A 27,657-nucleotide genomic window follows, 5' to 3' on the forward strand; every position below is an offset into this window, starting at 1 on the left:
TTTTCAGACAAATTCTTGCTGAAAAGTCCCTGAGAAGTGGGAGAGTGTAAAAGCTGGGTTCTACTCTGTTCTTAAAGAGGTTAATGTTCTCCTTTGTATCTCTTTTGCCTGCAAATGGAGAAGAGAAAAATCTTCATGTGAATTTCAAACGCTTTCTGCTTCAGCCAAGTTTCGTTCTGAATGAGTGGGACAGAATGGTATATGATCTCAGTGGAAGGACTTCCTAAGCCGTCTGCTCCATCCGCTGGCAGCCAGGCAGGATTGCCCAGTTAGGCAATCCCTACTCTGCTTTAGCCAATTTCCTTCTGTACTCTTCCATCACCCTGTCCTCCGTGGCTGCCTTCAGCAAATAAGACCATTGCCTAATCGAGCCTTCGCACCCTGAGGCTAGGCATTTTGAGGCCTTTTCTTCATGTTTGATTTCCCCTTTTTCTTTCTGAGAGTGATTTGAGGAGTACCTACACTTGGTTGATATGAAGATAAGGAGGGGGTTGGTGGTTGGATCAGGTTTGGTGAAGTCCAGCCGCACACAGAGCAGCACAGTTTGGTAACTGTGTTAAAGTAGGTGGGGAGGGGAATACAGGTTAAGTGGGCAAAAGTTGGAGAGGAATAGTAATCTGAAAGATTGCTGCAGAGGCAGAAAAGGTTAAGCCTATATATTTTTTGTTTGTTTTAAAAAATTTTTCTGCTAAGCCACCAAGTATAATTCCTGGTCTGTGCTTCCCTTTCTGTCACTTCTCCATAATTCTTAGCATTTCAGTTGGGCTGCTGTCTCTCGGCTGCTTCCTCTTTTCCTGCTTTCCTATATTTCATTATTTGCCCTTCTTCCTCTTCAAGCGCTTTTACAACAGAGTGAGGAGGATGTGGAAACCCAGTTACAGTATGACACACAAACTGCAGTGTCACAACTGCAGCTCCTTGGTTTCACCTCCGGGAGTGCACAGAAGCAGGTCAGGGTGGAGAGGCAGGAGTGGGGGGCTGAGGGAAAGAAGCGAGAGATTTATAAATAGGGAAGAGAAATGACAGAAAGTCACAAGGTTTCCAGCTTGGGAATTTGGGATAATGGCTTTCCACATAGTTTAAAATAATCCCAATCTGAATCATCACTGTGTCTTTGAATGCAAAGGAGTGATTGTAGTCTGTGCCAGTCTAAGGGTCTCCCATAATACTGCTGTCACAGAGAAGACATAGCCCTGATGTGTTTCTGAACTTGCCCGTAGAGACATGAAAGCTGAGCAGACCTCTAGGCCTGTATTATGCACAGCTCATAGCATTGCCCTTTCAACAACAAAAAAAGAAAAAACAATAAAACCTCAAAAGAAAAATTATTCTTAGTGCCTGTGTCTGTGTGTAAAGTAAACCTTTGAAAGATGCTGTGGATGAAAATGAGGAGGTGCTGTAGCTTTCTTGAGATATCAGGCAGCTGTGGAAACTCACTCCCACAGGCTTTGCTCCAACTCCTTCCTAGGGCACCCATTAATTAGAGCTCCCTCTCTCTCCTCTCCCTCTCCCTCTGCCTCCCCCTCTCCCTCTGCCTCCCCCTCTCCCTCTGCCTCCCCCTCTCTCTCTCCTCTCCCCTCTCCTCCTCTCCCCTCTCCTCCTCTCCCCTCTCCTCTCCTCTCCTCTCCTCTCCTCTCCTCTCCTCTCCTCTCCTCTCCTCTCCTCTCCTCTCCTCTCCTCTCCTCTCCTCTCCTCTCCTCTCCTCTCCTCTCCTCTCCTCTCCTCTCCTCTCCTCTCCTCTCCTCTCCTCTCCTCTCCTCTCCTCTCCTCTCCTCTCCTCTCCTCTCCTCTCCTCTCCTCTCCTCTCCTCTCCCCTCCCCTCCCCTCCCCTCCCCTCCCCTCCCCTCCCCTCCCCTCCCCTCCCCTCCCCTCCCCTCCCCTCCCCTCCCCTCCCCTCCCCTCTCCTCTCCTCTCCTCTCCTCTCCTCTCCCTCTTTTCTTTTTGTCTGCGTTCTCCTAGAAGCCTTTCAACTCAGTTGATTTAAATTTACATCATAGCAACTGATGTAGGACTTGCTTCAAACTTCTAGGCCATGACAGATGCTAAGGAGATAAACAACTGTGGGTTGGGAGGAAATGGGTAATATGTCCAGACTGCTCTGTGTGTTTGTGGAAGGAGTTAGAGGAACAGTAGATAGAGGTTTCCTGTTAAGCTGGACAAGGGGGAAGCTGTGATGTTTCTCAGATATGGCTGCGATTGGACTCAAGTTCAACAGCATTCTCAATGTGTGTTTGCTATTTCTCCACCCCCCATGAGAAGCTCAGGTTGTCTTAAAAATCTGAATACCGCTAAAAGTCAAGGACATGAGCTCCCAAAACATTTAAATACTTCAGAACTGCACTCCACTGCCACACAGTTGCTTGCAGTCTGTGGGATGCTGTGGTGGAACAAGGGTTTGATAGTCTCCCTCTGCTGCAGATTGAGAAGCAATGCCTGAACTGGCTCTGAGCTTTGAAATCAGAATATGCCAATACATGTCCTTTTTGTTAACTACTTCTCCACTGATCAATTTACAGGTTATGAAAGAGTTTCTGAGCAGCTAACAAATGCCTGCCTTAACATGCATGTTAAACAAAGGGTGGTGCTGATTTTTAGAGGTGACTCGATGCCCAGAATTCAGATATGGAGCTTGAGACAGTGGTCTGATTTCTCAGTGATCAGCATTGTCCAGGCTGATCTGTTTTCTGTTAATCTAGTTTCATTAGTGTCTGAAGTTGGAGAGCCCTAAAACATTAGTTGCTTTTGTAAAAATCTTGTGTTGATAGACAGATGTTAAAATAATTGGTAGTCATATTGAAATGAGTGGAAGAGTTTAGAGAAATTCAAGCAGTCATTGAATGCTGGTTAAACCATATTAGGTTATTCTGTTCTATACCTCAGCCAGAAATGAGGGCCTTGATGGAAGAATTGCTGAGGTCTGAGTTATGTAGGTTTCTCCTGTTCACAGTCAGTTTGGGGCTGCTTATGACAATTTAGTCTAGAGTGGTGCTATTGGAGACCATTTAATTCACAACTATTATTTTGAAAGCCTTTTCTGTTGAAGCTCTGCCAGCAACATGTTGGCTTGGATGCTTTGTTGATCTATCCATGTTAAGAAAACGGTTGCATTTTGATGTAAGATAGTGATACTCAGCACGGTGATTGTGACTGTTTGAAGATTGTGATCTTGACTGTGTTTCCAGTGGGTTTCAAATGTCGGATTACTCGTTCAAGAGAGTGGTAAAATCATTTTAAAACACCCCTTTAAATTTACCAGCCTTAAGCATTGCTGAAGATTTGTTCAGAGTTTGAGGAAAGTGTCCCTGAGTGGATTGCCATATTGGCCTTTCTCCTCTGGAGGCATGGCGATACCTGCACCAGAAACCCAACTAAACCACAGCTTGGAGTTCCCTCTGTGACGCAGTTCCTTTCTCATTTTGGAGATAGCCTTCAGGATGGGAGTAGGGGCTCCTAAATTCAGTAGTTTCAAATCACAGCTGAAGTGTGCTTGCAGAGTACACCTCAGAGCAGAGCAGTTCAGCTAGGATGCTGTTCCTGATGCAATGTCTTCTACATATAGAAAATTCTTTAGCCTGAACTTCTGTCACATTTTTCCCCACATCTTTCTGAGAAACTGGGATTTTTTTCTTAATAATCTCTCCTTCTTTTTGAGTCAGCTGTTGCAGAAAGCCAGTGAAATCTAGATTTTTCTCTTAGCACTGTGTTCAAAAACCCAAGCAAACAGTATACAACTTTGCAATTGGAAGAGGCAAGAGGCATCCAACATCAGGGATGTCTTGTCATAGTGCTAATATGGTTAAGGTTGGGTTCTGTTCAGGGAAAGGAAGGAGGGCTTGTTTTTCCTGAGGTAAAAACAAGGAAACAGCAGACAAGAAAAATGGCCAAGGAAGTGAGGAAAGACAAGAAGTCCTTTAAAAATGTGGACTGAACCAGGTTTGCAGACTTCCAGAATTATGCAGATCTCTGAGTGTTTGAGAGTATTCCAGCATCATTTGGGGTTTCTTGCCATTTCAGCATAGAGGACTGATTCTGGAAGGGGACTCCAGGTCCCTGTAGCAAAGCATAGGCTGCAATACACAGTGGGAAAGAAATAATTTTATCCTGACATTTTTCTCCTCAGGAGCCATCTGATATGTCCACATTCAGAGATTTTCGTTAGGTTGTGTGTAGAACAATTTATGCCTCTTCCCCAGAAGATACAGATTAGGATTTCCTTTCACTGGACTGTTGAGCACACTATAATCAGGTAAACACCAATTTACATTGCAAAACCTTCTGGCAATATTTCTACAACCCAAAAAGAAAAAATTTCAATAACCTTGGATAATTCTAGAAAAATAACTGAGCACTCACAATTAACAGATCTAAAGCAGGCTACCTCAGGATTACCTTCTTCGCACAGTCCTGAGAGAGATCATCTCCTTTACCACTCATAAAATGATGACTACATTTGATCTGCTTTAGTCTAAAATAAATTTTCAGTATCCCTGGGGGTTTTTTACCCCTGTCCAGTGAGGGGGACACAGAGGACTCTGCTTTGAAATTTGTTTTCTGAGTAGGGAAGATAATAAAATTGTCATAAAGTATTCCCTCTCAAGTGCTGAAATGGCTAGTTTCCTCTCCATTTCATCCTTTGACCTCTTCTCGAAAGAGGAGACTGACAGTGCACAGCCTTGCACAGCACCCACAAGGACCTCCCCAAACCTAAACACAGCTGCTTGGTCTAATTTTAGATCTACTGACCCTTTGACAGCTGGGGAACTATGGACACTTGCATAAAATAGCACTCAAGACATCATCATGGTAGCTAAAGAGTCCCTGTTAAAAGTCCCCACGTCCATCTCGCTGACAGAGAAGGCACAGCACGTTAAATGTTCACATGGGTGGACTTGCAAGGGCCTGATCCTGAGCCAGGGTAGCTCTGGGCCACTTCTGGGCCAAAATTAAAGATGTGTAAGCAGCTCACTGAGCTGGAGCATGAAAAGGGGAAGGTCTGCAAGGGCTAACTTTGCATTCAGGGCAAGGCAAATTTAGGTGCTCTGAAGCAATATACAAAACAGTTTCTCTCCCTGCCTGTCCCTGTGCCCTGCCCCCCGCACTGTGCTGGATGTATGGCGAGCCTAGGAGCTGTGACCTCCCTTTCCTACCGCAGACCCAAGGACACTTCATTGCTCCCAAGCAGTAGCTTTCTTCTGCTGTCTTCAGCTGGTATGGGTCTGACCAATACCCTCTGTATGTGTTCAGGCTTCAGAAGGTTTTGTCTTGGTCAGGCAGGCTTTAAATTCCCCCTCTAACTGCAGTTCACATCATTTGTATGTAACTGATCACCTTAAGTGTGTAGCTGTGCTTTACTTGTATTTCTGCATTGGTTAAGCCCATTGCTTTGGCTAGGGATCCCCACAGTAACCCCCAGATTTGCAGCAGAGTAAGGACAACTTCATGCAAGAACCTGCCTGCCTCCCCCATCTGTGTGGAGCTTCTTTGGTTTCCCTGTTAAATCTCAACATAGTGGCTCCTCTTCTCCAAAACACTAATCTTTGAGGGTGCACGCTCTTTTCACATTCTCCCAGGCTGCCACGTGTGATTGCTATTAGCTAGAATTTTGTTGCATTAGTTGAGGACAGGTTAACACCCATGAATTTCATTAAAGCATGCTTTGTGAAAGAATTAGAGAAGCCCTGTAAATGTTAGGTTATAGCATGTCTGAGGCTCTGCTTCTCTTGGGCAACTGTTGCTGTGTGGGGAAGAGCATAAGCCGCAACGTTTGTGCCTATAGCATTTCAGGAGAACGTAGCTTCACAGGTGCCAGACTCGGCACATAAGCATGTGTATCCACACAGATACCTGTGTCAGCTGGGAATGTTTTCATATATGGTAGCTTTTTACCTCACTCTTGTGTATTGTTACTTGAGGTTACTTTACTTCTAAAATGTTTCTTGCTAAATGCCCTTTTGCTACTTCCTCATCCTTTAATGCCCACATTAAAAAAAAATCTGATGGAAGCAGAAGAGACAAAGACGTTGAGGATGAGAAGCTCTGTTCTTGCCATCATTTGTCAGCAAACCTTTCCCTCAAGTTTGAAAATCTTCCCAGCTTACTTCTCAAAACAGAAAAGTGTCAGTAAAGTCTGTCACCAGCAAGCCTGCAGCAGTTCCCTTAGCTTCTCCACCGGGCAGCCGGTAAAAGACACAGAGTACTTCGTATAGAGGAAGCATGGGTTACACATACATGTGGAACTTGAGAAATAGGTTTAGCATGGCTTTTCTTGATAATGTTCTTTCTCTCACCTTTAAAACTTAGTTTTACTGGTAATTCAGATTATGAACATCAAGCAGGCAGGTAGTTAAGAGTCCTTTGATAAAACTCGAATCCAGTACAAAATGTACCAGCGAGTAGCACAACAAAGATAGTAAATATGAACTGCATCAGCTCCTTGGCTTGGTTACAGATCATTCCGTGCTGTAACACCAATTCAGAAAGGTACACAACAAGCACCTAGCTTCAAGTGTGTGAGTAGATTTCAGGGGCATTACTTGAATCTGTCTTTAACCTGTCCATCTTTACTGGTACATTAGAGGATTCCCATAGGTAACTAACAGGAGATTAATGGACGTCTGCACCATGGAGCCAAAGACACTTTTTGTATCTAGAGAGGATATACTTTGTCGGTTGTTTTGTTCACTTGTTTGCCTTCCCTACAGTTTGGTCCCATTGCAGCCCCCAGAAAACCATGTTGATATGTTTTGCAATGCAGTGAGTGCAGGTCCCTGCTCCTTGCTGCTGAAGCTGAGCCGAGCCCGCCGGCGGGCGCTGGCACACCGGGCACCTCCCTGCAGGCGGCTGCCGGGTGCCCAGCCGTGGGGGGAAATGGCGGCTGCGGGCGATGACATGGGTGGAGCTCCTCACACTGGTTGTCCCGTGGGAGATAGCTTATCTGGGGATGCCTGTGTTTCTGGAATAATATACATTTGATTGAAAGCCAGAATTAGAGTAGGGAAGAAATTGGCTGCCAAGGGCTGATTGGCACTTGGAGTCAAAGGAGGGGCAGCACAGACCCTGCAGGGAGGAGGATCTCCTTATCCGTCAGCACCAGTCTGCTCTACCTGCAGGTGTGCCTCAGCAGTTCCTGCTACTACTCTTCTTTCTGTTTTGTTTCACTTTAAAAAGCCAGCTGAGAGCCTCTCAAGAAGCCTTCACTTTTATCTGTTGTCCCCTCTTCGCCATGTTGCAGCCTGTGGTAAAGACTTCAGCTCTCTCAGGCAAAACGATAAGGTGACAGTGCCATGTCACTGGGCAGCCTCAACAGCCTCGGACGTTCGCCTCCCGCTGTGCTAGCGGTCTCTCTGTCCTGTGACACAGTGAATGCTGGGTCCTGTTTTAGCAGAAGCCCTACACAACAACTTTTGCAATATGGGCTGCATACAGCCCCTTTTACTGATGTGTTTCCTTTTGTCCATTGCAGTTAAGTTGCATTGTAGGCTCTAACTTTTCAGGCAATTCTGAACTGCCTCTAACTTCCAGCATTTTGCACGTGCAGACACCACAAATAGTTGATTAGCTGGGCAATGCAGTGCTATATGTAGAAATGAGAGGGCAAAACAGTAATTTTTAAGAGCACTTGGATGTATCCACTTTTTCTATAGCTAAATAACTAACTAGGTTGAATCAGTCCCACCTATGTTGTGTTGTGTCTTCTGAATTTTACTGAAGAAGAGCTGAGGCCGTTGCATAACTAATTGTTTGCTCTGCCCAGACCTTTTGTAGGCCTTTTTTACATGATGTCTTCATGTCACTTCAGAAGCTCATAAGGGAAAGATACTATTAATGGAAACATAATTTAAGATAAAGAATTGGTCTTTGTTGCTGTCAAACCTAGCCAGCAAATACTGACTCCTTGGATATTCTGTGGACAAACAACTTGCTTGTGTGCCTTATATTTCTGAGAATAGCATTCTCCACCTGCAGTGCTCTTATGTTGTGAGAACAGAGCACAGCTAATGACCATGATATAAAAAGAAAAGGGAGAAGATTTGGATTTCAGGTCATAGCCAAGTGCTAGAATTTGGTACACTGTAACGAAACAGAATATCTGTTATGTCTTATATCAGAAATAACAGGTGGAATTGCTGCCAATATTTTGTTCTCTGGGTTTTGCGTTTATATAAACAGGAAGAGATCCTGGATGCTTTTGTTGACACATGTTGGCATGCTGAGGTAATTTATTTTGGCCTAATAGGCTTTTTTCATCTTATTCTGCCTTTTTAGCAACATCTTCTATAATTTGTTAGAAAGGATGGTGTTAAAGGTTTTCTCTTCCTCACCATAACAGTGCTAATCCACTGTTCAAATCAGCCAGGTATGATTGCAGCTTCATCTGTCTGCTGCTTGAATAGTTAAGCTGCCTTCATGAAAAACTCTTGTTGGACTTTAATTCTACCATCAACTAACATCCACAAAATACTTCTGACTTGTTTTGGAATAAAAAATGAGCCATTCAAACAAAATATTACATGCACCCAAATTATTTGAAGCAACTAGGAGAGGTCTTTTCTTTGCTGTTTGCTACAAAGTGCAAGCAAGATATTGCATGGACCAAAAGTCAGGTGATCGTGGTTATTTTCAAAGAAAGGCTAAAGGATAACTTCTTAAAGTTATGACACAAGATACAGTTAAGTACCTACTGGGATAAAAGTTCTAAAGATGCTCAAATCCCATTAAAAATCAAAGGGACTTAGGGAATTCTATTGTTAAAATGCCCCAGAAGCTTCAGTGTGATTTGTCTTTCTCTGTTATTCTCTAAATTCCTTTTATAGCCAGGTTTTATGCTTTTTTCTTCTTTAAAAATCACACCAGAGAAGAATATGACTTGGGAGGTGAATGCCCCCTTCCAAATGGGATTTTGGCCCACGTACTTAAATGTGTGCCGGTGCCAAAGTCTCACAAAACTGAAAGGATTTTACATCTGTGAGGGAGTCCCATAGCTATAAGAGAAGGTAACTAGGCAGTGGATTGAAAACAAATTAATAGTTCTTCACATGCCTTTTTTTCCAGCTGCCTATTTCTCTGTCCTTTAAAAGCCACCCTCCACATCCTGTTTCCCAGGAGGTCCATTTGGTTTCTCCTTTCTCCCCACTCTTTCACTCATTGCAAAATGCCTCCCTTTCCTCTCCACATTGCTCAACTCTTTCCAGGGAAGTGTGACTCTGTCTCCTCGCCCTCCATCCTGCCTTCCTGACTGTCCCGGCCTGAGTCTCATGCTGAGCCAGCTATACTGTTCTTCAGTGATAAATCATATCAACAGCCCTTTCCCCTTTGACATGTCAATTCTTTTTTTTTTTTCAAACACTTGCATAAACCACCTTTAACCATAGAATACAGAACAGTCTTTGTAACATAAATTTCACATGCTCTTCAGAAAATCCTGAGTGAAGCTCCCAGTAAACACCACAGAGCACAAGAGACCCACCCAATGCCCTGCTTTTGGGTAACTTTTCCACACTCTGGGTCGGTAAAAAGGGAGCAGAGGAGAGCTGTCAGTTCAGTGACACTGGTGCACTCCACACTCCTTCCACAAAAAAGTATGGTCTGGATTAAACTTCTCTGAATTGCAATAATGTCTACAAAGAGAGTAAAATACAGAGCCTTTTAAGATCAACTCCAACCAAATTGAAGTAAATTAATTAATGAGTAAAGCTTTAATGGTGTTAGAAGAGACAATGAGAAATTATTATCATGAATTATTGTAGAGCTAATTAATGTCTGCATGTATGTGTACATAGACATGGATGTGCACAGAAATTATTTCTGCAAAGACTATATTGAGTAGCTGTTTGAGAAACCTATACAAATGCTGAGTATGTTCTTGATCAGTGCATCTGAAAAGTCTGATTCCCAGATATTTGTCACATCATCAGTGCTCCAAGAGTGATTTTCCCCACTATAGCAAGAGAGGGACAGGAACTTCTCTCACAAAAGAAACTGTTGATTTTTGTTTTCAGTCTAAGCCTCCAGAAAAAAAAAAATATAGCCTGCCTTCCCATTTCTAATTCAAATTTAACAAAAATCCTTAGTATTTCTACTGGAGTGTTGTTCATCTCTCCTGTTGTGTCTCTTACATCAGTGGGGCTTTTTTCGCTAGCTTTCATTTGGAAAACAGGTTGGCAAAAAGTGCTCTGTTTGAATAGGAAGAGATTTTGTTTATTAATTAGACTTATAAAATCTCTGTGAGGATCCAGGGCGAGGTGGATGGCCTCTCTGTCCATCAACTCTCACTGGCAAAGTGAAGCCCACACCTGAAGTGAGCCCCTACTGTGGGCTGTCCTGCTGAATGGATGCGCTTGTAAGGGCATCCTGGATGCTTGACCTTGTCTACGTGGGGATGTTCATTGAGCAGCACAGCTATGGCAGCCCAGGGGCATAGCTGTGGAGAGCTTTAGTGAAGATTGACTGGATCAATATTGCTATCATTGCTTATGTCAAGTAATGAACTCCATCATTACTTGTATCAGTGTGCTCCATGGCATGTTAATTTGCACGTGGCTACTCATAATATGCAGGGTAGAGTGTGTTCATGCAGCTACTTTTGTGTAGATACATTGTGAGAACAAGCCTTAAAAATACGAACAAAAAATATGCCAATATAGACAATAATATACATATAAAATTAAACTCCCTCTTCTTCCACTGCATAAGACCAGCAGGCGTGAGAAGAAAACAGTGCAATTTCACTTTTTTATAACTGCAGTGACTAGAAGCAAGGACCTATAAGGAAGAGATCTCTGGCACACAAAGAGGGCATGTTGGCAAAAAATAAATCCTGAGAGGAAGCTTGCACTGTAGGGGCCTGTGGTTTCCCTGGGGGCAGGAGAAGGCTGTGTTAGGTGCTCTGCTCCTGTTGACCCTCTCAAGACACTTTAACAAAAGTTCCTCTTGACTTCAGCAGGAGTTAACCCGCAAACAAGGGGAATACCCAAGAGAGGTTATGCATTTAGAAAACGTGATAAAACTTGTTGGATGCTTTGGAAGAAAAGGGCATTTTTACAAATGGGAATTGTTGTGGGCAGGTCAGGATTCCCCTGCCAACTGTCCTGCTACTGTTTCTGCTTCATGCTAAATTGCTTGTGTTGCTTCTGTGATGATAGTTCTGTCTTTCTCCTAGGTATTTCTCTTATAGCAATAATGCCATTTTCTTTTACATTTACTGCTAGCAGTACCACAAACCAGCATCCTGTTTGCCTTCTTTATTGCAGCTGCATTTGGGGCAGAAGGCTTTAGGGACTTTCATGCAATAATTCCCAAATCTTTTTCCCGTAAGTATACTGCAAACTCAGCTCACTACAGAGCATTTCCATCTAGTTCCTACTTTTATGATTTTTGTTTGTGTCTTTTCGCTTCTCAGTAATGTACATTTGTCTGCATATGCTACCAAAGGGCTTAAGTAGTGGGATCTTTTCGCTTCGTTCACATGTATTTTGTTTTAACTTAACGTAAAGCCTACTTCAAAAGCCACCTTCTCCAAATCCCTGGCAGGCAAGGAGCCTGTAATTATTTTGTATAATTATATTTACATTCAAATTATTATGCTTATAATTAAGAGAAAAAAAATGGTATATGAATTATGGAAAATCTGTCATATGCTCAAGCCAAGTAGTTCTATTGCTTCCATTTGCCATGGTGAAAACAGCAGTATGGGGTTGTAGTCCACTAAATTTGCAGAAAAGTGTAGATCACTTCTTTTTAGCCAGACATATCATCTTTATAAATCACTGTTTGATCATTATTATGGTTTTTTTTCCCTAACTCTGAATTATTCCCCTTTTTAGGGCATACATTTTAAAGTAAAAACTGCTATTTATGGTGTGCACTCATTGTGTCTTGTATATGATTTTTACTAAAAATGCAGTAATTGAAAAAATCATTAAAATGCCTAGATTGGTAGACTTTATAAAAGGTGTCCAGTCAAGCAGTGTTCAGAACTGTGAGCACCTTTACCCTCAGCATGTTTCCCAGTAGGATTTTGAGTCAGATACTCTTGTCAGTCACATCCATGCAATCCTCCTGGGACACCTGGGAGGTTGCAGGGTGTAGCAGAGAAGAGTTTGTCAAACCTTTCATTTTCAAATTAATGCCAAGGTCTTTCATCTCTTGAGGTAATTATTGCCCATAGCTTAATTATGTCATTGCTACACCACCACTTATGAATGAATAAGGCTACCATGAAACTACTGTTCCACAAAAGGAAAAGACCTGGTCTTTACTGGGTGAAACAGACCCCTCATGTACTCAGCTAGCCACTAAAGTGAATGCTTTCCTTTTTGGGGTGGGGTAGGGTGAAGGAAGAGGTTTTTCACTGAAAGGAAAGCAAGATTGGGGGGAATGAAATGGTCTTTTTCAGCCTAATGAAGAACTGTTTTTTTCACCAAAACCATCAGATTAGAAAAGACGGAATAACTGGAAAGATGATTTATTCTACACAAAACATCATACAGTCCTGTGGAGAGAAGATGAATGAATACTGTCATTAACTGATCTGAATCTTGGCCCTTTTCCATAACATTTAGGTTTGCTGTGTTCATATCAGACCAAATTTACCAACCTACATGTTATCACATGTCATGAGGCTATGCCAAATTTATACCTCATTCTTCTTCTAGCTGCAAGTGATTGTCACCTATGGGATTATAACACAAAGAACTTTTCCAATAAAGTCAAAACAGTTCTCCCACCCACCTTTGTTGATTTGACAGTTTTTTAATAGTAGCTCATGGCTGTAGACATCCTCTCCTCTTACTCATTGATCCTAATTCTGCTATCCTACAAATGCTAGTTCTTAAATTCTTTCTTCCATCCTTCCCCATCCTGGTTTCTTTATCAGTGTTTGTACTCTTTCCTTTCCTGTTATCCTTGTTTACCCCACAGAACTTCAAAGCAAATATTTGGATTCAGTACAACCCCTGGGATCTTCCTGTCAAGTGGAGAATGTTGCATTTTCAGTTCATTTTCATCCATTGTCTTTGATGAGTGTGTTACTTTCACAACTGTTTTGGATCAATCCTTGTGAAGTGGATTCCTTTTAAGTTTCATCGCAATTAGCCTGAATTGTCAAAATGAATGTTACAAATGCAAAAATATCAAACTGACGTAGGAACAGACTTGTAATGTTGTTTGGGTTCCCAGCTCCCAGGATGCCTTGTATTTGTCTTACTGATATTCACTGTTCATTGCTCCATGTGTTACAAACTCATCTCATTGTCCATGGAAATGTAGTCGTGTTTGTAGCTTTTGTTATTTAGGTATATTGTACATGTTATTTAGAAGTTATCTCCTTTGATGTGATTGTTTCTTTGCCACCATATTTATTCTGTAACAAAACTGAGTGGCATCCTGTATTGTTTTTTTCAGCCGGTAATATTAAAATAGAGACTCAGAGTGATGAAGAGAATGGGCGTGCCTGTGAAATGAATGGGGAAGAATGTGCGGAGGATTTACGAATGCTTGATACCTCGGGAGAGAAAATGAATGGCTCACACAATGGCCCAGGCAGCAAAGCTATGTCAGGAGTTGGAGGCATTCGACTTCCTAACGGAAAGCTAAAATGTGATATCTGTGGGATAATTTGCATCGGTCCCAATGTGCTCATGGTTCACAAACGAAGCCACACTGGTAAGGCCTGCCGTAGTTTTTCCTTTAGTTGACAAGAATTGGCCACATATTAGGAACTAAGACTTATTTTCTGTATCATGCACATGTTCCCTCTTGTAAGATAATGCAGCATCGGTGGGCATTTGGAACTTGGTTATTTTGTTACACCATTTCGGAGAGCACAAGAATTGAGATTTCTTCTTAATGGAAGTCCATCTATTGGGCTAGAAATTGTCCAGTTTGTTTGGTTGGAAGCTACATGAAAAATTCAAATTAAAAAAGAAGAAAGTGAAGAAGTGTTGTTTAATTTCTGAGAAATTTCTAAGAATTGCTGAAGAAAAACCCATTTCTGGCTAACTCTGAAATTGACCCAGTTCTAATGTTTCCAACAATGCAACAAAACTCATTATGGATCAGTGATTATGAAAGTGATTGGCAAAATAAATGTTAAGGGAACTCTACTGGCAGTCTTAGTAAAAAAGGGGTTAATTTTATGTCAAATGTTTCATGAAGTAAAAACAAGTATTGTCACTGGTCAAATCTGCACTAAATGGTTTCGGCTGGGACACCAAAAGAGACATGTAAAGATGTTGTGCTCCGTAGGGATGGTTTGTCATTATACAGTGCTGTGAATCTTCTTGCCTCAATTTTCTAATTCTAAATAGTCTCAGAGTGCAAAAAAATGAAGAGGCTGAAACAAACGAAGAAGTAAAGACCAGGGTGAGTCTCATCTTACCTGATATAAGCTGCCTAAAAATTAGGCTTCTGATCTAAACTCTAAGGTCATCCATAGTCAAAGGATAATAACTGAACTGTACTGTTGTGCTACACAAGTTACTTTGAAAATAAATAAGTATTTGACATTTTTGCATGAATATTCAAATGAGAGGGAATTTCAAAATATTTTTAAAGTAAGAATGACCTGTCCCATGGTTAGATTCCACTGAAATAGTCATGCCAGTGAACACATAGATACTTTCTTTCCCCGCTTCCCCCCAATCATGCTTAAATGATTTCCCCAGAATTACTAAGGAGTGAGACTAGCAAAGAGTTTTCAGAGTTTAATGGAGAGGATCCATGAAGAGACCCTGAGTGTTTGTCCATCCCCGCCAGTGCTAATGTCTGTCACTGTAACAGTGGCTCTTCAAGCTCTGGAAGGGTGCTATCTGTTAGTGTAACATGGGTTAGCCACATTCAGAAGCAGTGCTGGTGATAGCAATGTTGTTACATTGCCTGCTTCAAAATACTCTTCAATTCAATATGATAAATCCCTCTGTCAGGGAAGAGCAGATAATTATCATTATTGGAAAAGCCACAACTAGTTCTCAGAAGTGAAGTTACAGCCTACTTCTTAGATATAATAAAGTGCTTGTTGGTCAATTGTTTCCTTTTTTTTTTTAATTGCATGTTAATGTGATCCTTTAAAAGTTGATAAAATGTATATGGAAAATGACTTGGACATGAGGACTTTTAAACAGACCCACGGGCTTGAAGGGGATATTGCAGTAGTTGAAATAAAACGTTGCAACTTAAAATGCATTTAGAGGTTGAAGTCTTTGTGCTTGTTTTAGGAGACTGCTGTTCTATTAAAAGTACGCTGTTGCTCCTTCAGAAGAGCTGTTTTGGGTCCCTGAGGGTCAGAGGCAGTGTTTTCATCAAGGCTGAGTGGTCTGTGTGGGGACACACCTGATTTTAGGGAGGCGGTGGGCAGAGCTGCCTTTGTTTCTAGTGTATTGGTTGGCACCCAGCAGGATGAGTCTCTGGAGGATGAACTGGGCTGTCTGTTCCCTATGGCCACCTCACTGGTTTCCCTGGCACAGACGTCCAGCTGCCCGAAATCCTGCCTGGCAGAGGGACTCATGTGCCTGCCAAGGGTGCTTAGGGTGCTACCATGCAAGGACTGTCACATGAACAAGACCCTCTTTTTAATCGGGAAACGTAGTTAAAACCTACAGTGGAAGCACCCCACGAGCTGCACTTTGCTCAGCAGGACCTGCTTCTTTTACACTTAATAAAAATAAAGGGTGTGAAGGTGAGCCCCTGACTCCTTCCATGGAAAGAAAGCCTTTGCTTTCCCTCCCACCTCATCCTCAGCTCCTCTCCTGAGCAGCCTCTTTGGGTGAGCTCAGGTGTTTTTTTGGAGGCTGACAAGGGAGTGGAGGCTTGGAGCTGGTAGTTTAAATTAAAGGGACGTCATGGGGAAACAGTGGTGACTGCTTTTCCTTTCAGCTGCGCTATGAAAATTAAAGTAGAAATGGGATATACTATTACAGACATTTAACTGACTACGCTGAAGCCCATTTCAATACATGCCCGGTGAAGGAATAAGCCCTGCAAATGAATTACTTTGCTGCTAATTCATGTAAAACCTGCATATGCAGTGAGGTTTCCTTAAATAAATATTTGATAAGTGAACAAAACTCTAACACACTAAAGTGCCAAAATAAAATGACTGCCTGACCTGATAAAAGGCATAATTACTTTTAATGAATACACCTGCCAAGTGCAGATATGCAGAGCAGCACCTGATATTTCTGCCCCCTCCTGTTTGCGAGCAGCTGTACAGCACTGACTTACCTGTTGCTCCTGTCTGCAGAGTGAATCCCACTCACAGATGCCCGACTCTCCTTACTGTCCTTCCCCAAGGCTTTCAGTACATGGATTTTCTCCAGCTTGCTGGTGTTTAGCAAAAAGAAGATCTAGAAATGAGAGAGAAACTCTTCTCCTGCTCTCTGGTGCTGACATCTCAGGGTATAGATTCAGGCCTTGCTTGCTCAGCGTGCGCATATGTGTGTGCATGCGTGCATATGCATATATGTGCATATACATGTGTGCGTGCATAGGTATATATATTCTCTCCTTATATGTACATTCCTTTAACTTAAGTCACCAGTTAGTTCACTTATGTCTTGTTAGTTGGGTCTGAATGTCTCAAATTATTTAGAAAACTAGTGCCCATTGAATAATGAGTATTAAAAAAAAAAGAGCTATGCACATCTCTGAGTAGTAGGTGATTTTGTCATTCTATTGTTTAAGAAATGAGAAAGATTTCAGTTAGGATGGTAAATATTCTTCACTTTACAAGTAGTCCAGGCCCCATGCTCCCAATTAGGCTTGCAAATCACTGCAGTGGTGGTTGATTCAACTCAGGGTCCCATTGTAGGTTTTGCTCCTGGGCCCATCGTTGTCCATAGCTACACACCGTGCAGTGAAACCTGCCCAGCATAGACATGTGCTGTTCAGAACTGGAGAGAAAACAACACACAAAGCAGATTGTTTAAACAAAAGATGCATTATGTATTTTTTCTTTACAAACTGCCCCTTCCTCATTTTTGGGGGATAGTACCACACCTTCCATCAGCGACTGTGTCCATCCTAGCAGGGCTGGGAGCTTTGCCAGGCTCACAAGGCAGGTGTTCCCCACCCCGGTAGTTGCAGCATGGATGACCAAAGGCTGGCCAAGCTACATGTAGTTTCAGGGTCTTTCGGTGGTGGTGTCGTTTCCCTTGTACAGCAACATGAGTGCAGGTTCCCTTACATTTGATCCCACTGTAAGTTTTGTAGAAATATTTGGTATGCAGCAGTCTCATTTGAAATGCTCCACCCATCTGTCTTCTCCACCTGGTGCAAGATTTCACCCTGTAATTGCGAGAGCTGTAGGCTGGAGATACATTTCATTCTTACTTTGCTTTACATTTCATTCCTGGAGTACTTTTACAATCTTTGTTTTCTCCTCTTACCTCCTGTGAGTAAAAAGTAACAGAAATAAATGCTAGAAAAGCTGTTTAGTAAGAATTAACCATTTCTTCTGAATTTGTGTCCCCCATGACAAACTGACTTCTTCATTACTGTTTCAGTCCATTTCTGAAAAATACCTTCCACGCTGAGTAACTGCCCAAAGATTAAGAGGTAAAGGAGACAGACTCTTACCCGTTTTCTTTTTCCCCTAGCAACTACTGTGCATGGCTTATGAAGTATATTGCAAAATCCTGTAAGGCTAATGCTGGCATTTTTGTGGGACACCCCAGTTGAACCAGCTTCTAGTATAGTTTAGATGAATATGTCTTCTTGATGGACTAAGAAAGTGAGCTCATTTGGCTTGACAGGGACTATGCTGACCTGCTTGAAGCTGTTTGACTGATGAAAATCTCTTGCCATAAAGTAGATTCATTGTACTGTTTGCTGAATGCTAAAGCTGCCAGCTGATGGTAAGAGTTTTCAGATTTTTCAGTTGGGACTGTGCTGCTGTCTAACTGATTTTCAGCTGTTCTACTGCATTACCCAAAAGTCAAAAATTATAATGCTGACCATGTATGCGCACATATGGACATACAAATTGGTCCTAGATGTGCAAAATAATACATGATGGTTAAGTGAGAGAGAAGAAAGAAATTGTTTAACTTGTATTTATATTTTTTATATTTTAACTCCAGCACTGAAATTTTAAATTCAGTATTATTGTTAGATAAAAAATCAAAACTAATAACAGGACATCTCTGGGCTGTTTCTAACATTGTCAGTGCATTGTAATTACTATAGCAGATTACATTTATGCCTAAGAGAAACAGAATTCTTCAAATTAGTTTCAAAGGCTGGTTTGACTTAGTTGAGGGCTACAGAGAAAGAGACATGCAGGAGCGGTTCCTGCTGATGGAGTGCTCTCATGTATACATTTTCCTTTACTCCTATCTGGTACAACTGGAAACCTTCTGATTTAAAGAAAAGGCTTCATCTATCTGAAATTAAAAAAGAAAAAAAAGCTAGGCAAATAAATGAGCGTATTGATTTTAAACAGCACTAAAAAGCAAACAACAGCCATATTAATTTTTACAAAGGCTAGTTGATTCGCTTCCTTGATAACAGGGACCAGTTTCAACAAATCAAGGCTGTGTCTCTTCAGGTTTTTCCCTGTGTCTGCCCAAAGTGTAGACCAGCAGAGCCCATTTGTTCAGCTCCTCTGTTCGTACCTTACCCAGAGAAGGGTTGGGACTTTGGCATGGAAGTACAGGGCTTCCTTTGCACTGTCTTAACTTATGTGATTTTACTCTCTCTCTTTCTCTCTTTCTCTGTCTCTTTCCTGATTTGGCTGCTTAGGGACAGACAGGTAATGGAGAAGAAATTGAAAGGGAAAATACAGGGAAAATGTAAATGAAAAGAAGTTATTATAACTGTTATAATGAAGTGCCTTTCATTTAAATATAAGAATGTAACGCTGAAATGAACTTGTGATCCTGAAATGCATTTTTAATGAGTTTCCTTTTTATTTTGCTGCTTCAGTGGCATATTTTAAAGACCCTTTGAAAAAAGCCACATTAAAAACCCCACCAAATGCCACAACATGCAAAATTGGATATTGGTTTATTCCAAAACTGCTGATCAGGAAGAGTGGCTCTTCAACACAAAATGTTGCAGTCACTTTATTTAAATGAGTTTGAATTTGCATTGTGATGTGCCATTCTGATTTAGAAAAAAAAAATTAGATTTTCAGATCAAATTGACCCAGCCAGTGAAGCATTAAGAAACTGGCAGGTTTAGTCTGAAAGCCTCATGTTATATCAAACCTGCAGCCGGTGGAAGTCGCAGAGCAGCAGTGAGAAAACAACTTTCTCACTGAAATCTTTCACTTGTTACCACGTAAGATTTTTTGTTCTCACATATTTTCTCCTTCTCCCTGTAGGAGAACGCCCCTTCCAGTGCAACCAGTGTGGAGCCTCCTTTACACAGAAGGGCAACCTTCTGCGCCACATAAAGTTGCACTCAGGTGAAAAGCCCTTCAAGTGTCACCTGTGTAACTACGCCTGCCGTCGCAGGGATGCCCTCACGGGACACCTGAGGACTCACTCGGGTAAGTGAAGGTGTGGGAACGTCCAGGCGTGCTTGTCACCACACCCATAGAGGAGACAGGGGCGTTCGTGCCCACCAAACCCGAGAGGTCTTCTCACCCTGGGGAGGCGAGTAGCCCTGTGTTGAGGTTAACCAAGCTGTGAGCTGGCCACAGTGTTTAAGCAGCAAAGACATGACTACACACATCTCACACCCATGATCCTTCACCAGAAGAACTGGTTTTTTTCCCCATGCTTCTTGACTGATTAAAAGTTTCTGTAGTAGGGTTTCGTCTTACAAGCCTCACGTGAGTAATCCATTTCATGGAACTACGAACATGAATTAAAGCTGATGATTGTTTTAGGGTTTAGATGGCATTTATCCGCATACAGAAATAATATAAGGTCTAAACACGGTAGATTTTAAGTCACAAAGTCTCAAAACCTCCAGTCTTGTAGTCATTCTCGACCAAAGGAGTGGATACCTACAGCATTTAGCAGCATTTATTTGTTGCACCTTGTTATTACAAGTACTTTGAAAGAGAAAGGGTGGGGAGGAGGGAGAGGGTGGGAGAGAGAAAGATAATAATCTTCCAGAAAAGAGGACTCTGCTAGAGTTTTTCAGTGTTCTGTCTCAACAATAATATGGAGATCTGAATAAATATTTTTGAATAGCTGCACATTTCCATTACCAGGAACCTCTCATTGTTTGACAGAAGCCATAGTCACATACCTTCTGTGAAGCAAAACGTATTTAGCACCTTTAAAGTGCCTTTAAGAGCAGAGTGTTGTCTCATCTAGTTTCCCAAGCTAAGCTGCAGATGCAAATTGTTATTTGGACAGGAGACCACCAAACTGCGTTGCTGGAACTGACACTGGTAACTTTACTTGTGAAAGCTGGCTTTGGGACCAAGTTCTGGGTAGCAGAAAGGGAACTCCCAAAGTGACATTTCTGTGTTGCACAAAACTAAGGAAATTCTTCTCTAACACACACATTAAATAATAAGATCCCTAGTGTTGGTCCCAGATGTCCAAAATAATTTCCACTTCTGTTTGGTCCTGGCCCAATTCAAGAAAGCACATCCTTAAAATACTACTTTGCCTCCCTCTCCCTTGCTGTTACTGATTTTCATGGCTGCACAATTTTAAACATCATTTTTCATATATACATGAAATTACACCTAGAAACTTTTGGCAAACTCTGAGGATTCCATAGCTAAAGAGACAACGCATAAATTATAGATTGCAATTAGTTCCTGCAACTGGCAAACTGACGTCAATACATTATAAACAATTTGGATGTCTGAGTCTGATTTTAACCTGAGAATTTGTAAATAAAATTCAAAAGTTAAGCTGTGTAACCATCTAAAATTGTGAAATCACATATAAGGTGACAGTCTTGTCATGCTGAGACAGAAAATTCAGGTCCAGAAGTCCATGAAACCATATTCTTACTGTGAAATTCCTGGAACTACCTACATCTGAATTGGTGTAATACAGAAAAAAAAAATTGTCATGCCGTTTCTCTTGAATTTCCAGAAGCAGAAAATATGTGAAATCTAACATTGTCCTAAAAGGGTTGAGCTGGTTCTGGTTACATCAGAACTGACATCCAGCCGTGGGCAGGTGTCTCTACCTACACCACCAGTTCCCCCACTGGCAGTCTCTGCGGGAGCTAGGCACTAAAGCAACTACATTCAGGCCTTTGAAGGTGTCTCAGTTTCTAACTTGTGTAGATGCTGTTTTTAAAGATTTAATGTCGCAGACCTTATCTGATATGAATCATCTGAAATCAACTTGCAGCACCTACAGAATTGGCCTGTTGATATAAAGATATACAACTATTTTTCCATTAGATTTTTTTTTTTTAAATTGACAAAATCTTTCTTCACCAAGCGTGGGTTTATTTTTGGGGTGGGCTTTTTTCCTGTTGTTCTTATCATTATTAATATTCTGTTGAATACCTCATCTGAATCTCTCAATTAATTGTTTTCTCCAGTTGGCAAACCCCACAAATGTGGATACTGTGGTCGCAGCTACAAGCAGCGCAGCTCTTTGGAAGAACATAAAGAACGCTGTCATAACTACCTGCAAACCATGAATATCTCAAGCAGCCTTTATTCAGGTAATAAACGTGTCCATTTGGGGATTAACGCTGTCCTGTCACGTACACAGAAAAAGGAGTGCAAAAGGAACAGTAGTACCATTTGTGGCATCTTTTGCATTGGGGAGGCACACACACAACCCATATGTACGATATTGCATTTTGATTTATTCTATATTTGATAAATATTTGGCTGTTGTCTCCTTTTGTTTAGCTCAAAGAAAAAGCCAGAGTAAAACTCAGGCATGTAGCAAAACACTTGCAAGACCTGGGAAATTTCAGTTCACCATCTCAAGACAGTATGGCTACACCATCTCATCACCTTTCCCCTTTGCCTGGAGTCCTATATTGCAGTACTCTTGTGGATGTATCCTTAATAAAGACTTAGTATCAGTGTTCTAGGTAGGGCTGCAGAATCTTCTGCATTGCATATCTCCTGCCCTTCCCAGGCACAGCTTAAGGGGCTTGACCACTGAGACCAACTCATCTAACAAGGATGAGCCATCTGTCTTTGATCTCACTCTTCCAAGCAAGAGGACGTGATGCCAGAGGACTTTAATTTAACCAGTTTGACTGAGACAGTCCAGAAAGGCTAATAATTTGTTGACAGCCTTCTTCCCAACCTCCCCTTTAAAAGAAAACTGGGAGGAGGTGAGGAGCTGTTGTGCTTCTCTGACAGACTGGTCTTAGAATGAAGGTAAAGTCAATTTCTTGGAGAGTATCAAATCTAAAACTATGCCCAGAAATCAAGCAAGCAGATATTGGGGTTTGGATTTTTTTTTAACAAAGATCCTAAAGATCTCTATGGGATCAATCAGAGTAAGTAACCATACAAAATCCCCTTGCATGTGCAGTTTTAGATAGAGAATGCTAGATCCAGTTTCTGTGGTGGAGTATAAGCCCATCCAGTAAGTTACATTTCTTGCACACCTTTTTGATGCTGTTGGTATATGTTACTTGGTTTGTCAAATGACAAAAATGGAAGGTTCCCTCTGACCTATTTGCAATGATGCCTCATTTAATATTTCATATCTGGACAGAATCTGAATATGTTTTTACATGCTGTCAAATAATGTAAAGTATATGCACATAATGATAGCAGTGAATACAGCTGAGATGCTTCTGGCAGACAGCATGTTAGAGCAACGCCCCTTCTAATTTTATTGAGGGGCTGGAGAATATATAAATAGGAAAGCTCAATGTAGTATACAGTAGGCAGCAATACTTATTCCCCAAAGAGGTGATAGGATTTAGAAACAAATACTGTGTCTTGGGATTTGAATTTTCAGTGTCTGACACGTGGATTTGAATGTCTGCACGCAGAACATGAAAAGCTGTGTGAATGAGTAGCTGAACTACTACTAAAGTCTTAGTAAGCAAAAATACACAGATGAAACTGGTGTTAGGAATCATAAACTTTATTAAGAAATAATACAATTTTAGAGATGGACCTTTGTTTATAGCAAATCATGACAGGAGAGTTTATACTAGCTTAGGACTGAATCTAGTATCTCAGTGGAATGAAAACCTGGGGAATTAATGACTGCTTTGGAAGAATCACTTCTTCCTTGCATATACTGAAAGTATCATATAAATCCGTATTTGATATAATAGGAGTGCTTTTGCAAATTAAAAAAAAAAAAAAATTAGACTATTAACTTTGGTATTTAGACCTTGTATCCAGCCAAAGACTTCACTCTTAAAAAATTTAGTACTCAGTTAATAAATCGATCCTTAACATTTCTAAAAAATGAAACTTTCCTGCATTTGTCCTAGTATTTTGCATTCTGCTCTATTCCACTTCACTGCAAACATACCATTTTGCCATGTTTACATTATTTCCCTTACAAACTCAAAGATGAAAATGTACAATGAAACAGCTGAAAATGAGTAAGCGTCATTCTGGGATTTTTAGTGCATTCTACATTATATCTAGAAAAGCAAGTAGCTATACTACCACTGTTCCTATATTTCAGGATGCAATATGGAACTATTAGAGCCATAATTCAGGCCCTTTTATTTTTGTCTTCCAGACTCAAAAAGGTTGATACAAAAATCTGCTTAGGGCATGTGATTTGACATTCTGCTACAGCAGGATTGCATTTTACAGCATTTTTAAAATACTTTGTGCGGTATACATAGAAAAAAAGTCAGTTGAAATGACCTAAACTAGTAGAAGCTTTCCATCAGCTTGTAAATCTAATAAATATATTTGAGAAAATATTCAAATAAGGGAGAGATCCAGCACAGAGGAGTAAGGAGAGGAACAAGGGACTGTATTTGTATTTTAACTTTTGTTTGCTTTCTTTAAGAGAAGGAGATTCAGCATGAAATTAGGAACCTGCTGAATTTAATTCTTATTTTAGAGGACTAGAATCTCACCGTCCATGTGAAGTTCTGTTAGAGACATTACCCAGAGTTTTGCATTTTAGTTGAGTGCAAGTGTGCTGAAGCCTTACCAGGCCTTTATAAAATAACAGAAGTTTATGAAGTTTAAAAAGGGTCAATTACAATTCTTCAGCCACATGTGGATTTTCATTTGGAAAGATAAAATTTTTTTTTTTTTTTTCATTTCACAGACACCAAATTAGAGAAAAAAAGTTACCGGGTTGGTAGCAAATTTCAGGGGGTTTCAGTTGCAAAGGCTGGAAATTAGTACATAATTCAACTTGCCCTTTTTTTTTAATAGGAGTTTTAAAAGTTTGAAATTTGAATATGTAACTACACTTTCTTGAATTGGTTAGAAATTCCATGTTATTATATCCTAAACAGATATTTCTTGATCATTTAAACTCTGAACTAAAAATTCAAACTTTTGTTTCCCCATTGATCAGACTGCTTTAAAACATTCTCTGTAAGTCTCTTCCTGAAGTGGTATCTGGAAGCCTGAGCCAGCACAAGATGCTGGCGTGTGCTTGTTCAATGATGACTAGGTACCATCCATGCCCTTTATTCTTCTGCACTTTCATGACCAAATTCTGCTCATATCTTGCACTGGTCACAATCTTTAGCATCTTATGGGGCTGGGGCATAATTCCATGAGGCTTGCTGTCATTGTCACTGTCACTGCAGTATGTGCTGCCACAGCAGGAGCTCAAGAACCAGTTGTGTACTCTTCCATTTGGTATTGTGGAGTGTTGTTGTCTAGGACACTTCACCTGATCCTTCCAGTTATCCACCAGACCCTGGTTTTGCAACTTTCAGGAACAATGAAACTTTCACAATCTTCCTTTTATGGCAGTGATATATTGCCAAAATAACATTGCATAGGAACAGCGTGTTCTCAACTATTGAGAAACACCCAGGTACTAATGGGTTCTGTGAACCAGTAAATCCAGTGATAAAACAAATTCTCAGCAGGCACAGAAGGCAAAATGTAGCAGAGTGGTGCACCTAATTGAAAGAGCTTGCAGAATCAAAGTCTAAAAGTCATCTTTTGCTTCTCCCTTTAATAGGAACTCACAAGCTCAGGAAAAATATCTATATCCCAGTAGCAGGTAGAAGTAAAATTAACTCCTTTCTCCTGTCTCTGACCTCCCTTGCCAAAAAAACCCCCAAAAAACCCCAACAGTTGTGCTGTAATCTTGCTGCATATCACCTTTCCTTTAGATGTTGGAAGTCAGAAATACCTTTCCATACATTTTTCATAGTCATTGTTTTGACAGTGCACTTTTCGATACATCCCTTCTGTTTCTGCAGGAAAGTACTGAAGTAAAATGTAGTGAAAGTGAAATAGTCTCCCTTTCCTAGAGCCTCACAGCTAAGCTCCTTTCTAATTCTGCAGTGTCTCAGCAGGAGGTTGGGAAACAATTTTGAGTATTGGAAATCAGTGCTCCACTATAGGTGTGACTTTAGAAACTTAAATTGTCATTTGAAGTCTAAAATTGTGTCAAGGAAGTATAGAAATATTTACTAGGGAAAAAAAAGGTGGTGGAGAGAAGGGTTGGTGTAGGTTGCAAATACATCTTCCACTGCTGGAGTTGAGAAGTTTGTCCATTTCTCCTGCCAGAGAAGCAATGATCATACAGGCAGTTCCACTGGGAGGGTTGCAGAGAGATGGTGGGGGGTGACAGCGCAGGGGTGAAAAGGTGAACTGCTTCATGTCCAGTAAAATGTTAGGACCTCATTTGCTCATGGAAATGCAGAGTGGCTGTAGAACAAGGGTGGAGTGACTACATTACATACAGGCAGATGCCTTGCAGTTGCAATCTCATTTTTGTATCCTAAACAAGGGAAACATGAACATGTACATAGATTAATCAGCATGAGGGACTGTGTTACCAGGAGTCAGAATTGTCCCGTGTCTGCAGTGGCGAGCTCCTCCTTCCAGCTGGTTGGGAGCTAAAAGACATTAGCTGAGAAACAATAACCTAAAGACAATAGTTCCATTAAATGGAACAAGCGTGCCTAACCCTTCTGATGTCATTTGATTTCAGTCATAAAAGACGAAACTAACCAGAGTGAAATGGCTGAAGACCTGTGCAAGATAGGGTCAGAAAGATCCCTCGTGCTGGATAGACTAGCAAGTAACGTCGCCAAACGTAAGAGCTCTATGCCTCAGAAATTTGTTGGTAAGAGTTAAACGTTTGCTGTCTCCTAAAAAATAAAACAAAACCAAACCCAAAAAACATCTCACAGGATTTTTACTTTTGCTTTATGATTTTACTTGTTTTACTAAATTAGCAATATCTATCTCTATAGAAACAGATACAGTGATGTGTTGGGGGAAAAAACCAACCAAACTTCTCCAGCATACATTTCTGCATGTTTAATTTTCCACATCTGGAGATCAATTTTAAATCTCTTTCCTGTCTTTTTCTGATGCTTATGAACCAGATCATTACAAGATCTGGACAGACTCCTGAAGTTGCCTTAAGAACCTGAAGATAGGAATAGAAGTTTCCTACTGGGAAAGCATTTGACCACACTTCCAGGGTTATTTTATTAACTTTTGGATGACATCCAGATCTAGGCATATTGGTGTTTGTGAAAACATTTGTGAATAGTTGAGCATAGGCTGGATAACATTCTTCACCCCTTCGTAAAGTCTGTATGCTTTTACAGCCCAAAATGATCATGGAAATAAATAAACCTAGGTCTGAGAATAATACCTAAATGAAAAGATCTTTGGGTACATTCTATAAATTATGCAAAAAACCTCATGCCCATTTGCACCCAGTAGTTTTTGTCTTAACAATGAAAAAATGGAGGCTACACCTATAAAAATGGAGGCTACACCTATATTGTTCTGTTTGGTAAGCCTGTGCCAAGTTGTGGTTACATGAGTTTCATAATAGTGAGACCCACAGACAATGCTATGTATAGTTAGTCTTAAATGAATAAAAGCATGGGAGGTCAGAGGACAGCATATACTCATATCTAGTTAGATTCTGTTATAATTCACTGTACATTCATTTATAATATTATTCTATAGGGGACAATCAGAGAAAACTGAAGTCTTTGAAACAAAACACACATTAAGGTCTTCAGTCAAAAGTCAAGGCAAAAAAAGACCAGTTTATGGGGCAGAAATTCCAAATATACCTTCTTCAATGAGGACATAAGGGTGAAAGGATAATTAGTATTTCTGAGACAAGGAAAAGGGAATCTCAGCTACGTCAGGAGGCACAACTAAAGGTTTGAAATGAAAGTCCAAGATAGTTTTCAGGTCTAAAGGCAACAATCCCAGGAGGTAGTCAAAGATAAGAAATGCTTACACGTATAAAAGGACAAAAGTTATAGTAGAGGTAGTGACCAAAAATATATCAACTCTGTGAGGCAAACCTGATCTGTTTAGACACTCTAGTAACTGACTGCATTAGGCAAAATACTAATTCTGTGAAAGCTCCAGGAAGACCAAAAGTGTTAAAATTTAAAAGCTACTAGCAAGTATCCTATATGTGATGTATCTGTGGGTGTGGACTAGCTTTTTCGTTCTCCTTTTCTCTCTTCACCCTGAAAAACAGTAAAGACAGCCAGTTTAACTACGAGTTTTAGGAGGGCAGAGTTTCCTGTCAGTTAGTTATTCAGGGTGTGGTGTAGGAAGACAACCTACTGACAGCAGATATTTATGGAAATTTGCTAACCTTC

The 27,657-nt window shown here is 40.9% G+C and overlaps 1 protein-coding gene across 11 annotated transcripts in view; it reads left to right on the plus strand.

Annotated features, from left to right (window-relative positions):
* IKZF1 (IKAROS family zinc finger 1) overlaps positions 1–27,657 on the plus strand; it is a 71,381-nt gene that overhangs the window by 38,613 nt on the left and 5,111 nt on the right. For 6 of the 11 annotated variants that reach the window (XM_074874904.1, XM_074874922.1, XM_074874899.1 and 3 more), the window contains exons 4-7: positions 13,402–13,662; positions 19,319–19,486; positions 21,463–21,588; positions 26,004–26,138. In XM_074874904.1, the coding sequence (XP_074731005.1) occupies positions 13,402–13,662; positions 19,319–19,486; positions 21,463–21,588; positions 26,004–26,138 (690 nt within the window). The remainder of the gene's footprint in view (positions 1–13,401; positions 13,663–19,318; positions 19,487–21,462; positions 21,589–26,003; positions 26,139–27,657) is intronic. The other 5 variants (XM_074874932.1, XM_074874941.1, XM_074874949.1 and 2 more) reach the window with 5 other exon arrangements.

The sequence above is a fragment of the Strix uralensis genome, chromosome 1 (genome assembly GCF_047716275.1).
Source record: "Strix uralensis isolate ZFMK-TIS-50842 chromosome 1, bStrUra1, whole genome shotgun sequence".
Taxonomy (NCBI): domain Eukaryota; kingdom Metazoa; phylum Chordata; class Aves; order Strigiformes; family Strigidae; genus Strix; species Strix uralensis.